Source organism: Macaca thibetana, chromosome 7 (genome assembly GCF_024542745.1).
Source record: "Macaca thibetana thibetana isolate TM-01 chromosome 7, ASM2454274v1, whole genome shotgun sequence".
Classification (NCBI taxonomy): domain Eukaryota; kingdom Metazoa; phylum Chordata; class Mammalia; order Primates; family Cercopithecidae; genus Macaca; species Macaca thibetana.
This window is the reverse complement of record NC_065584.1, coordinates 62,338,622-62,352,514: the sequence shown is the minus strand read 5'-3', so window position 1 is coordinate 62,352,514 and position 13,893 is coordinate 62,338,622. Positions and strand designations below refer to the sequence as shown.

General features: G+C 36.2%; 2 protein-coding genes across 5 annotated transcripts in view; one reads left to right on the top strand and one right to left on the bottom strand.

Moving 5' to 3' along the window:
- The window catches only part of FKBP3 (FKBP prolyl isomerase 3), a 466,553-nt gene that overhangs the window by 72,117 nt on the left and 380,543 nt on the right, over positions 1-13,893 (bottom strand). The window lies entirely within an intron of this gene.
- The window catches only part of FANCM (FA complementation group M), a 72,745-nt gene that overhangs the window by 52,347 nt on the left and 6,505 nt on the right, over positions 1-13,893 (top strand). For all 4 annotated transcript variants that reach the window (XM_050795804.1, XM_050795805.1, XM_050795803.1 and 1 more), the window contains 6 exons: positions 347-441; positions 554-622; positions 2,668-2,796; positions 4,101-4,257; positions 6,982-7,088; positions 8,320-8,883. In XM_050795804.1, the coding sequence (XP_050651761.1) occupies positions 347-441; positions 554-622; positions 2,668-2,796; positions 4,101-4,257; positions 6,982-7,088; positions 8,320-8,883 (1,121 nt within the window). The remainder of the gene's footprint in view (positions 1-346; positions 442-553; positions 623-2,667; positions 2,797-4,100; positions 4,258-6,981; positions 7,089-8,319; positions 8,884-13,893) is intronic.

Below are 13,893 nucleotides of genomic sequence, written 5' to 3'. Positions count from 1 at the left end.
TGCAGTAGATTTTAGAGATAAATTCTATTAATAGAACCAGTGACTAATGAAATTACATTTTTGTGTTTTTCTGGCCTCATTACAGTTAATTTATAAAACTGAACTTCATTCAAATATGTGTTTATTAGCAAAAGACATTGTCCTATTTTCTTCACTGGCATTTTAATTTTTTTGTCTCTTATTTAGATTTTTGTTCAAAGTTCTCAAAGACCATATTTTTTTGAAAGTGAGTAAATGTTGAGATTGCCTGAAATAATTCTTAATGTAGCCATCAATAAAATAGATTGTTATGATTGGGTAAACCTAAATCTATTAACCCTTCATTATTTTAAAAAATAAATTATAGATGGACAATTATTAACAAGTAATGAAAGTGAAGATGATGAGATTTTCCGAAGAAAAGTTAAAAAAGCAAAAGGAAATGTTTTAAACTCTCCTGAGGTGAGTCATTCAGTAATCACCATAGTATAATCATATCAAAGGCTATTTTCCTTCTATACCTTGGGCTTCTGCTGAGACTTTTGTTACCTTTTACTTTATTTACTTACTTTAGGATCAGAAAAATAGTGAAGTTGATTCTCCACTTCATGCTGTCAAAAAGCGCAGATTTCCTATAAACAGAGTAAGTAAATAGCAGATAATGTTTAATAATCCAAATTCCTTTGGAATAAAAATTTTGTGAAAAATATATGTGTAGATAAATATAGGTATTTTAATCCTTAGTAGAAAAGTTGATATTCTATTGTATGTGATTGGAATTTCTAGCTTCTGCTAGTTTTCAAAGATGTATTCACTGTAAACTTTCCTAAGCACAATAAATAAAAATATTAAGTAATTTTAGACTCTTTAAAAACCATCCTATTTTTGTCAGTACACTTGAGCAATTTGGCAAGCATTCATTAAATACCTACTATGTCTCTACTGTGTAAGATGCTGGACATACTCTAAAGAATATATCCTAATACTGTCATAAGTTACCCAATAGGAGAGATAGAGAAATAAACATAATTTCAGTATAATTTTTAAAGTTGAGTGATAAGAATAGTTAAGTCCTTAACCTCGATCTTGGGAGTTCTGGCAAGCTTCTTGAACTAAGGTTTAACCTTAGTTAAACCTTAAACTGTATTTGGCAATGAGGCCAAAGAAGGGGGAAGAGAAGGCATTGTTTACAGAATAACAGCTTAAAGGAAGACGCAAAGGTGAGAAATGACATCTCTATGTTATTAGATTGTAAAGACAAAAGAGTTTCAAGAAGTAAAATCGGAGAAAAATCAAGGTCAAGTGTTAGAAGTGCTTATTCTTTCATTTGATTACTGAATGAGTTTGAAAGAAGGAAAGGAAGGAGTCCAGCATGACTCTGGTTTTTGGCTTTTTGGCAAGTGTGTCACAGATTTAGGCTAAACAAGAAAGAGATGGTAAGTTAAGTGTTGAACAGGTTTGAATTTGAAGTTCCTGTGGGATAGTAAAGTCACAGTGTCTAGCAGGCATTGATGACTGTGAATCTGAAGTTTGAGTATATGGGCAGGTCTTAAGGTTAATGATACTCACCAGTTATAGCTGATAGCTAAATTTTGAGATTAGCAACTCATGTTTTAAATCTCAAATACGGTCTAGGATAATTTGTGTAAAATTACAGGTGCTCCTCAACTTACAATAGAGTTGGATCCTGATACACACATCATAAATTGAAAACATTGTATGTTGAAAATGCATTTAATACACCTAATCTACTGAATATCATAGCTTAGCCTAGCCTACCTTAAACGTGTTCAGAACACTTATGTTTGGTCAAAATCATCTAACACAAAGCATATTTTATAATAAAATGTTGAGTATCTCATGTAATTTATTAATACTGTACTGAAAGTGAAGAACAGAATGTATAGGCACTTGAAATTTGGTTTCTACTGCATGCATATCACTTTTGCACTATGGAGAGGTCGAAAAATCATAACTTGAACCATTGTGAGTTGGGGACCATATGTAATTAAAAATACAGCCAGTCTGTATTAACTTTGTGTACTCATATAAGACTTCACTAGAAAAACAACTTGCTACCTTAACTAGAAGATCTGATTGACTTATCAGAAATGATTTAAAATATTGATAATGCTGATGATCAGTTTGTTTTAAACTAAATTTATTCCTGTTAATTGAATTGATTTTGATAAACTTGATTCTTTTGACTGGTTTTACATTATCCTATAAGAGATATGGTGATAGGCCTCATAGTCAAAACTTGTTATTGTTTTATTGGTTTCTTGGTTTCAAAGGATTCCTATATTTGGACTGATTTTGATGGCCAAATGTATAGGCTTGTTCTTTGTGAAGCCCTTGAACATCTTCTGAAGGAAATACTGTTAAACTAAAAGTATCAGTTTTCTAAGTCACCATAGTGTTTGCAGAAAAAATAAAAATTAAAATTAAAAGTATGTTTTCATCAAATCTGTTTGATGTAATACTATATTGGATGAATACCTATACTAGTATTACTTATAACCTAATTTAGTATTTCATATTACGTAAATTATTTACTTTTATATTCTTAAGTATTTATAACATAATTATTTTGTATTTATAACATGGCTCTGAGTTGTGAGAGCGATTTTACTTGTCTAGGAAGAAATTATTTTTTTCTTATGCAAGAATTTTGTTGAATTATTATAGTCAGAACTGTCATCTAGTGATGAGAGTGAGAATTTTTCCAAACCATGTTCACAATTAGAAGACTTCAGGGTTTGTAACCGGAATGCCAGAAGAGGCATCAGAGTCCGAAAGAGACAGAGTCACTTAAAGGTAATCTTTTTTTTAGTTTCTTTAAATATGTATGTATTTTATCAGTAAAGATAATTGGTTTTACATCAATGTAGATTTCTCTATACATTCTATTTATAGAAAAAAAATTTAAGTATTTTGACGCCCGTTTAGTTTTTTTTTACTGGAATTAAATTCAACGTATAGTTTTTTTTGTTTTTCTTTGTGTCTTGATGCTTTATCTTTCAGTGTTGTGTTACTTTGAATGAATGCCAAAAAACTCAAGTGTATTGAGAATTTATGTTTCAAATTGAAGAAAATATAGAATTAGAAATTTTGAGTTTTAAGATACTTGCTTTTATTATCAGTATATTGTTTTTCTTATTTCTATCCAATTTTCAAATACTTGGAAAATGTTCTCAGTACCTTTCCTTCCTGATTAAATTCTTTTGTGGTGCAGTAATTTTCTTGAAAGAGCTGGAAGACTCAAGAAATTTTATGCTTATTAAGAAATATCAAGCAGGCTGGGCAGGGTGGCTGATGCCTGTAATCACACCACTTTGGGAGGCTGAGGCAGGTGGATCACCTGAGGTCAGGAGTCTGAGACCAACCTGGCCAACCTGGTGAAACCCTGTCTCTACTAAAAATACAAAAATTAGCTGGGCATGATGGCATGTGCCTGTCATCCGAGCTACTCGGGGGGCTAAGGCAGGAGAATCTCTTGAACCGAGAGGCGGAGGTTGCAGTGAGCCAAGATTGTGCCACTACACTCCAGCCTGGGCAACAAAGTGAGACTGTCTCAAAAAAAAAAAAAAAAAAGATCAAGCAAATATGCCAACTTTTACTTTATTTTACTTATGACAGAATTATCAGAATTTTAAAATAGATTTGTAACTTTATCATTTCTTCTTGGAATTTTCTTTTTTAGACAGAGCTTCTTTCTTATTGCCACAGGCTGGAGTGCAGTGGTGCCATCTCAGCTCACTGCAACCTCCGCCTCCCAGGTTCAAGTGATTCTCCTGCCTCAGCCTCCCGAGTAGCTGGGATTATAGGCATGCGCCACCACGCCTGGCCAATTTTTTTTTTTGTATTTAGTAAAGACGGGGTTTCACCATGTTAGTCAGGCTGGCCTTGAACTCCTGACCTCAGGTGATCCACCTGCTTCGGCCTCCCATAGTGCTGGGATTACAGGCGTGCGCCACCACACTGGGCCTAGAAATTTTCTGTTTTTATTATTTTATTAATCTTAAAAGCATTGATAAGAAATCAGTTTTCCAGAATCATTTCCAATCATGAAAGAAAATTATTTTCTCAATGATATCTTCATGTCTTCTAATTTGTCTTAGCATGTAGCTAGGAAGTTTTTAGATGATGAAGCAGAACTTTCTGAAGAAGATGCAGAATATGTTTCATCAGATGAAAATGATGAGTCAGAAAATGAAGAAGATTCCTCATTACTTGACTTTTTAAATGATGAAACTCAACTTTCACAGGCTATAAATGGTAAATGTTATAATGATCCTTCAGATTTTTTTCAATGTTTGTATGTGCTTATATTTAAATATTTTAATCAGTTTTTAATGAAACTAGACCTTAAAAGTAATTAAATGTGGTATGTGCAAAATATTTATTTGGTCATTTTCATTCAAATTCTCTAATACTTGCTTTATTTTAAACTGGTTGTTTATAGGCTTCTGCTAATTTGAATATTTCTTTTCAGATTGACCTGGGTTGCTGAGGTGTGAAATGTTCATTTCGCACGTGTTTAGTACCTGCTACATGCCTAGTACTACGTAAGGCATTTAGGAACTGTATATGAATGAACAAAATAGACAAAAAATTTCTTCTTATGAAGCCTACATTCAAATGGAAAGAGACAGTATATATGCTAACTAAATTATTTAGTTTATTGTAAGATAAAAAATTACAGAAAAATAAAAAAGTTGGACAAGATGAGAAAAATTTGGAGTGATTGAGGTTGGGGGTATAAATAACAGACGAGTTGCCATTTTATTATTTTTTAATTTTATTTTTTTAGAGACAGAGTTGCCCAGAGTAGGGTGCAGTGGCGCAGTCATATTTCACTGCAGCCTTGAACTCCTAGACTCAGGAGATTCTCCTGCTTTAGCCTCCTGTAGGACTACAGGCATGTACCACCATGACCAGTTAATTTTTTTGGCCTTTTGTAGAGATGTAATCTCACTATGTTGCTCAGGTTGGTCTCCAACTTCAGACCTCAAGCAGTCCTCTAACCTTGGCCTCCCAAAGTACTGGGTCAATAGCTGTGAGCCACTGCACTCAGCCTAGCTGTGATTTTAAATAAAGCAATTAGGAATAGGCTTCATTGAGAAGGCGACATCATCAGAGACTAGAAGAAGAGAGATTTAGTGATATAGATTGTTAAGACCAACTGAAATACAAAGCTAAATTTATTAAATTTGCCAAGTAAAGCAGTTTACTTTCGGAAAACAGTGTGTTCATCCAATGTTTGAACAGATCTTACATACAATACATTTAGAGGAGATGGTTCAGATTGACTGTAACAGAAGTGAGAAATATTCTGATTATATCTCTTCAGTATTCTAATCTTTCACAGATCTCATCATTTATTCTGCTTTTGCAGTCTCTGATATTATTTAAAGTGACAAAGTTTCTCAAAGTTTGTGACTTTTAAGAAAAAAGTGTTTAAAGACAGTGTTCTCAGTACTGTCCTTAATGCTGATATAATTTGCAGGATAAGGTTTTATGCCCTCGATGTTCATTAACAGAAGTGGCTTTTGCAGGTTTACAATATAATCCAGTGGAAGAATGTTGATACAAAGACAACAGCCAGTGCAAAGGTCCTGAGTCGGTAGTGTTTCTGGCCTGTTGAAGGAACAGTGTTGTGACTGGAATGAGGGAAAACGGAAGGTAGTAGGAAGATCAGATAAATAGCAGCCAGATCATAATCTGACATAATTTAGTAGAATCTCTGTAGCTTCTATGTTGAGAATGACCTGTAGGGGAACAGAGGTAGACTGAGACCAGTTAGGAGACTGTTGAGGTCCTCCAACCAAGGAATGGTAGTGGCTTCTACCAAGATAGTAGCACTGAGGAGAGTGAGAAAGAGTGAATTCTGGATACATAAAGCTGACAGGATTTTCTGATGGATCAGAAAAAAAGGACGAGTCAGTAAGCTTGAGCAACAAGGATATAGTTGCTGTTATATTATGGGGAAGGCTGCAGATGAAGCAGTTTAGATGGCGATTATAGAGATTTGAAATTCCATTGCAGACACAGTATGTTTGAACTATGTACAGTTTCAAAGCTTTTTTTTTAAGTACCTCGAAATTCACATTATCTTTTGTTTTTATGTATCATGTCTCAAGTACCTTTCATCATAACTTTTAAAAATGCTAGGCATAAAAAAAAACCAAGGTGTTTCCCAGGTTTTCCTTTTTTTTTTTTTTTTTTTTTTTTTTTTTTTGAGACGGAGTCTCGCTCTGTCACCCAGGCTGGAGTGCAGTGGCCGGATTTCAGCTCACTGCAAGCTCCGCCTCCCGGGTTCACGCCATTCTCCTGCCTCAGCCTCCCAAGTAGTTGGGACTACAGGCGCCCGCCACCTCGCCCGGCTAGTTTTTTGTATTTTTTAGTAGAGACGGGGTTTCACCGGGTTAGCCAGGATGGTCTCGATCTCCTGACCTTGTGATCCTCCCGTCTCGGCCTCCCAAAGTGCTGGGATTACAGGCTTGAGCCACTGCGCCCGGCCACCCAGGTTTTCCTTAACTGAAAATTATGAAACATACTTTTTATTGGCTGTGGGTTTTAATGTTTTTAGTGCATATTTGCTTTTCTGTCTAGATTTCTTATGTTTTTGTGAAACTTCTGTAAATCTGGTACATTTTTAAGGTCTTTGTATACCTTTGTTTTGAAAGAAAAGTCTGTTTCAATCCTCATTTTCAGAGAGATAGCTAAAGCACGGAACTTAAGTTGTCCATGATCACTCAACTAGATGATCTGATTTCAAAGGCTAAACTCCTAACTTAATATTTTTCAATAATTGTTTATAGACATCTTTTAATATTTATTGTCTTTGTATAAAATATTTGCACAAGGTTTGAATCAAGTAAATTTGAAATAGATTGAAGTTAAATACTTCAATCATTGAAATAAATAATTGAAATAAATACTTCAATTATTCATTTAAATAATTTTGCTACTTTGTCTTAAATTCTTATCTTTACACAGATGCTGAAATGAGAGCTGTTTACATGAAATCTTTACGTAGTCCGATGATGAACAATAAGTACAAAATGATTCATAAGACACATAAAAACATAAACATTTTCTCACAGGTATGAACTATAGAAATATAATGGAGAATTTCTGGATGGTGAGGTTGAAATATGTTCCTGTTAATGAAGCCTCCATTTTGTTTCTAAAACTGGGCTCTCAGAGCTATTTGAGATAATTTCTGCCCAAAGTCAGGAAGCTCGACTAAATGAATTCTCAAGATCCCTTTTTGGCCAGGTATGGTGGCTCACGCCTGTAATCCCAGCACTTTGGGAGGCCAGTGCTGGTAGATCACCTGAGGTCAGGAGTTCAAGACCAGCCTGGCCAACATGGTGAAATCCCATCTCTACTAATAAGACAAAAATTAGCCAGGATGGTGGCACATGCCTGTAATCCCAGCTACTTGGGAGGCTAAGGCAGGAGAATAGCTTGAACCCTGGAGGCAGAGGTTGCAATGAGCCAAGATTGCACCATTGCACTCCAGCCTGCACGACAAGAGCGAAACCCCATTTCAAAAAATAAAAAAAAAAAATCCCTTTTTTGTCCTTGGTTGATAAAATTTATTTTTTTCACAAAAATGTTATATTCTGAAAATTATAGGTTATGTCATTTATGGATAACATTTTCCTTTTTTTTTTTGTTTTTTTTTGACGGAGTCTAGCTCTGTCGCCCAGGCTGGAGTGCAGTGGCCGGATCTCAACTTGCTGCAAGCTCCGCCTCCCGGGTTCTCGCCATTCTCCTGCCTCAGCCTCCCAAGTAGCTGGGACTACAGGCGCCCGCCACCGCGCCCGGCTAGTTTTTTGTATTTTTTAGTAGAGACGGGGTTTCACCCTGTTAGCCAGGATGGTCTCGATCTCCTGACCTCGTGATCCGCCTGTCTCGGCCTCCCAAAGTGCTGGGATTACAGACTTGAGCCACCGCGCCCGGCCAAGGATAACATTTTCATATTAGTCATGTTTGTTTATAAATTGCCATGTTCAGCTTGGTAATGTGTACTCTCTGTACTTCCATTGTGCTTATTATATAGCATTTATCATCTATTATTATTGTTTACTTTCTACCTGCTGTTACTAAACCTTAAATTTCTAGATGGTAAATCATTCTTTTCCTTTATTCTCAAACTCATTTTCCTCCACAAAGAATGTACTTGGTATATGTTAGTTGAGTAAGTGGCTGAATTAATAAAGTAAATTAAACAAATATTAATGCAGATTTCATGTGCTTTGAAGTATGTTTTAAATACCTGTTAATTGTCTGAAATAAATGTAAAATATTCTTATGTTTTTATTGTAGATTCCTGAACAAGATGAAACCTATTTAGAGGATAGTTTTTGTGTTGATGAGGAGGAGTCTTGCAAAGGCCAATCAAGTGAAGAAGAAGTTTGTGTTGATTTTAACTTAATAACTGATGATGGCTTTGCAAGTAGCAGTAAAAAGTATAAAACCCGACGTGCAGTAATGCTAAAACAAATGAGGGAACAAAACTGTGCACATTCAAAAAAGAAATTATCCAGAATTATTTTACCAGATGATTCAAGTGAGGAGGAGAACAATGTAAATGATAAAAGAGAATCTAATATTGCAGTTAACCCAAGCACTGTTAAGAAGAACAAACAACAGGACTGTTGTTTAAATTCAGTGCCTTCTGGATCTTCTCTGCAGTCCAAGATGCATTCTAATCCAGTAGTTAATCAATCACCAAAGCAGAGCAAACCGACATCACTTAATTTAAAGGATACAATTTCTGAAGTCTCTGACTTCAAACCTCAAAATCATAATAAAGTCCAGTCTACGACACCACCCTTCACTACTGTTGATTCACAGAAAGACTGTAGAAAATTTCCAGTTCCACAGAAGGTATGGATCAAAGAAAGGAAAAATGTCTTTAGATGGTTACCAGAAGTTTTTCTTTTTCTTTCTTATGTATGTGTTTTGTATTAAATAACTAGGTCAAAGAAAAATTAACAAAAAATTTTGAAGAAAATGTCTTCAAACAAGAAAACAATACACAAAATTATATGGGCAATTCACAGGATGCTCAGGTTTTAATTTTTTAAATATGTTAATGTTTTGTTAACACTGTGTAAGGAAACTTGATAATTTTATTAAAAGGATGTAGGAAAATAGGGCTTTCTGCAAGGCAAAGTTAATTGTAATTACGTGTTCAGAGCTAGTTCCTTGGCCAGGTGCAGTGTCTCATGCCTGTAATCCCAGCACTCTGGGAGGCCGAGGCAGGTGGATCACTTGAAGTCAGGAGTTCAAGACTAGCCTGGCCAACATGGTGAAATGACATCTCTACTAAAAACACAAAAATTAGCTGGGCATGGTTGTGCATCCCTGTAGTCCCACCTACTTGGGAGGTTGAGGTAGGAGAATCTCTGAAACTTGGGAAGGAGAGGTTGCAGTCAGCCGAGATCGTGCCATTTCACTCCAGCTTGGGTGACAGAGCAAGACTCCATCTCAAAACACAAAAAAAAGACCTAGAACTAGTTCCCAGATTAACTTCTCTTCTTCTCAGAAGGCTTTGGGTATGTAAGTCTCTTTTTATTGGGTAAAGGAGTTTGGGAGTACCAACTGGTGTCCTTCCTTAAAGTTTTCTTCCACTTCCTTCCAGAATGACTGCTAAGTAGTCCAGTTTTACCTTCTCCCTGTTGTGCTGTTTCTAGAAGAATCACTGTAAAACTGTTTCCTGTTTTTAAGAGTTTATAGTTATAGTAATTTTGCTAAATAGGGGTTAAATAAATAATAGGAGCCGTATATATTGATTCATTTGTTTGCCTAACTAGGAGTGAGACTGAAAATACTTATTAAAAATTAATAATTTTTATAATTGACAAATAATTGTATATATTTATCAAGTAGGACATGTTTTGAAATATGTATACATTGTGGAATGGCTAGATCAAGCTAATTAACATATGTATTACCTCAAATACTTATCATTTTTTGGTTGAGAACACTTAAAATTTACTCTTTCAGTGATTTTCGAGATAAAATACCTTGTAATTGACTATAGTCTTCCTATCTGAAATTTTGTATCATTTGACCAACACCCTCCACCCCAACCTTAACCCCTGTACTAACTACTATTCTACTCTCTGCTTCTACTTCTCTTTATCCCCAAGAAGTTTCATCACACTCTGCCTTAGCCACATGCTTGACAGTGTCCACACAATGGTCCTCATATTTGTGTTTCCAGTTGCAAATTGTCCCCAGTTTTTTTTTTTGTGGGGGAGGCATAGTTATTTCTTGAAGGCATTGTTAGGAAAAGATTGACTACATTAAGTCTTTATAATAGACTGGAGAACAAGAAAGTACTTAATTTCTTTGAGTTTCAATGTCCTCATCGATAGTATAGAGATTAAAATCCCAAGATGAGTTCTCATTGTGTTGTGGAGTACAGTGGCTATCCACAGGTGCGATCATAGCTCACTGCTGACTTGAACTCCTGGACTCACGTGATCCTCCTACCTCAGCCTTCTTAGTAGCTGGGACTATAGACATGCTACACCATGCCTGGCAAGATTACTATTTTTGTATAATTCATTGTAATTGGGGTCTGTTATTTGAGACTTATTGTGTTCCTTTGGAAGTATCATGTCCTTGCTTTTTCATATATGACGTGTCCTTATGTTGATTTCTACACATCTAGTGGGACATTCACCTCATGAAGTTTTATGGAGTAATTTCCCGGGGAAAGACTTATTTGTATAAATGGGTCTTAGGGTGTCAGTTTGGTGGGGTGTGTTGGCCTTGGTTCTAGGTGGATACAGTAGTGTAGTTTCTGTGTAGTTTCTTCAGCTGTAATTCACACTAGTGACATTTGCGACTGTCTCAGTATCCTAGGCTTTTCTCGACAAGAAAGAGTCCCTCCTGACCCTGGGCTAACTCTATCTGGGCAGTGGAGATGAGGCTACAGAGGCTGGGTGCCTCCACACTGCCCTTCTGGGCTTCAAATTACCAGAGATGCCCATTCACCCCCACACCACACTCCAGTGCTTTTTACTTTGAAAAGAGAAATAAGCACTGGTAATCACTAACACTTTAAGCAGTATTTCTACTTTGGTATGTCCTAACTAGAAAATAGATACAGGCTAGTGATACTTTGAAGAGCACTATGAAAAAGGATCAGTAGATCTTAATGGAAAGATGTTTTAAGTTTTCTACTATTAGTGAATAAAATTACATATAGTATAATTCTTACTACTTGAAATTAGGAGGGGAAAGAATTTTTGAGGTAAATTTGAAAAGGCATAAAATAGACTACCCTGACAAAAATCTTCACAGATTAAAAATACTAATATTTGCATTGTCATAAATATTACAAACAGTATTCCTTGTCTTTTATTTGCTTTTTTGTTTTGTGTTTAGTGTTTCTTGCTATATGAAATATAACTTCTTTATGCAGCCTACATTTTTTTTCTTTGTACTTCCTGACCTTGTTGTCATGTTTAGGAAGCCATACTCCAAGATAACTAAGTACTTTCACTATTTTCTTCTAGTTCTTTAGTGGCCATTTCCTCCTTCATTACATTTATTATTCTTTTTTTAAATTAAATATTAAATATATTTTAGCGATAATTTCTGAATAATTAGGATGTTGATCTTAGTTTATTATGTTAAAATATAGAAAGTCTACCTTAAGTTACAACGTAGAAAGGTAGAGGGAGTATTGCTCCCATCCTTACTATAACAAAGAGCCAGTCATCAGCAAAATCATGTTTTCTTGAAACCATTACAGAGCTAAGGTTGTAGGGCAAACAATTAGGCTGATATTTAAGGAAAAACAGGCCCCTCCAATGAAAAGCTTGCTGATTCATGGCAATCACAGAACACTATAAAGTGTGGTAAAAATAATTCAGCTGACCGGGGGCAGTGGCTTACGCCTATAATCCCACACTTTGAGAGGCCGAGGCAGGGGGATCATTTGAAGTCAGGAGTTTGAGACCAGCCTGGCCAGCACGGTGAAACTCCATCACTACTAAAAATACAAAAAATTAGCCAGACATGGTGGCAGATGCCTGTAGCCCCAGCTATTCAGGAGGCTGCGCCAGGAGAATTGCTTGAAGCTGGGAGGGAGAGGTGCTGCACTCCAGCCTGTGTAACATAGCGAGACTCCATCTCAAAAAAAAGAAAAACGAAACAAAAATAACAAAAAAATTAGCCTGGCATGCTGGTGCATACCTGTAGTCCTAGCTATTCAGCATGCTAAGGTGGAAGGATCACCTGACCCCGGGAGGTTGAGGCTGCAGTGAGCTGTGATCGTGCCACTGTACTCCAGCTTGGGCAACAAAGTGAGACTCTCTAAAAAAAAAATTAAAAAAAAGTTTCAGCTAAAACGTTAGTGAATTACAAAAGGCAATGGACTAGCATGAAAGCTTAGAACCCCTGGGAGTTGTAGACACACGGGGAATTTACAGCCACTCATGGGTTCTTCACACACTCATCAGGGATTCACAAAAAAGACTGAGAATAAGAAAAACCCTTTTTCTTAGTACAGTCCTTGGGGAAGAGATAAGCAATTGCTGTGGAAAAGGAACCATGCCTCACCTTGTTCCTTTCCAACTTTCTCCTACGGAACAAAAAGCTTTAAGCTACTGGGGGAAGAGCAGCAAACTGTATCGCCCTCAGAGCTTAGGTGAAGACTGCAGATCAGGAAGGAAACAAGAAAAATATCCTCTATAACTGGAAGAAGGGCAGGAAAACATCTTAAGCCTAGACAATTAGAGGTCTCTAATAACTGGGAGGGAGAGTAAGATCACTGAGAAATTCCTACCTTCGAGACCTACGGAAACAAGTCCTGCCCAAGACTATGGCTGAACCAGGACAATAGAAAACACCAATTCCACACTCCTAGTGCTCCCTCCCACCAGTCTAGCAAACACCAAGTAACTAGAGCAATCTGCTGACAAGTATGGGAAGAGAACATCTTCGCAAATCCAAAGTTATGAAGATTTTCCTTTATGTTTCCTTGTAAGAGTTTTGTAGTTTTTATTCTTCAGTGTATACCTTTGATTCATTTTGAGTTAACTTTTGTTAATGATGTAAAAGTCCAGCTTTTGTTGGTGGTGATGCATGGCTATCCTGCTTAAAATCAATTGACCATATATGTGAGGGTTTATTTCTAGACTCTCATTTCTTTGGCATATGTCTTTTTCTATGCCAGTACCACACTGTCATGATTCCTGTAGCTTTATAGTAAGTTTTGAAGTTGGTAAGTCTGAGTTTTCTAACTTTTTTTTTTTTTTTAAGATTGTTTTAGATATTCAGAGTCCCTTGAAATACATGAAATTTAGTATGGGTTTTCCCATTTCTGCAATATATCCTTTTGGAATTTTGAAAGAGATTGTATTGAATACATAGATCGTTTTGGGTAGTATTGTCATCTTAATAATGTTAAATTTTTCAGTGCATGAAAATGGGATGTCTTTTTATTTATTTTGTTCATGGTCCCAAATTGAAATCTACAAAATAATTTATATTCAACAAATTCCAGGCCAGGCACGGTGGCTCACGCCTGTAATCCCAGCACTTTGGGAGGCCGAAGTGGGTGGATCATCTGAGGTCTGGAGCTCAAGACCAGCCGGGCCAACATGGTTTGAAACCCTGTCTCTACTAAAAATATAGAAATTAGCCGGGTGTTGTAGCAGGCACCTGTAATCCCAGCTACTTGGGAGGCTGAGGCAGGAGAATGACTTAAACCCAGTAGGCAGAGGTTGCAGTGAGCTGAGACTGCACCATACAACTCCAGCCTGGACGACTGGAGCAAAACTCCATCTCAAAAAAAAAAAATTCCAGTTTTATTTTTGTGTCCTTCACTGTTTCCTTCCTTGTACAAAGGTAATAATTAAAAATATCTATATACTT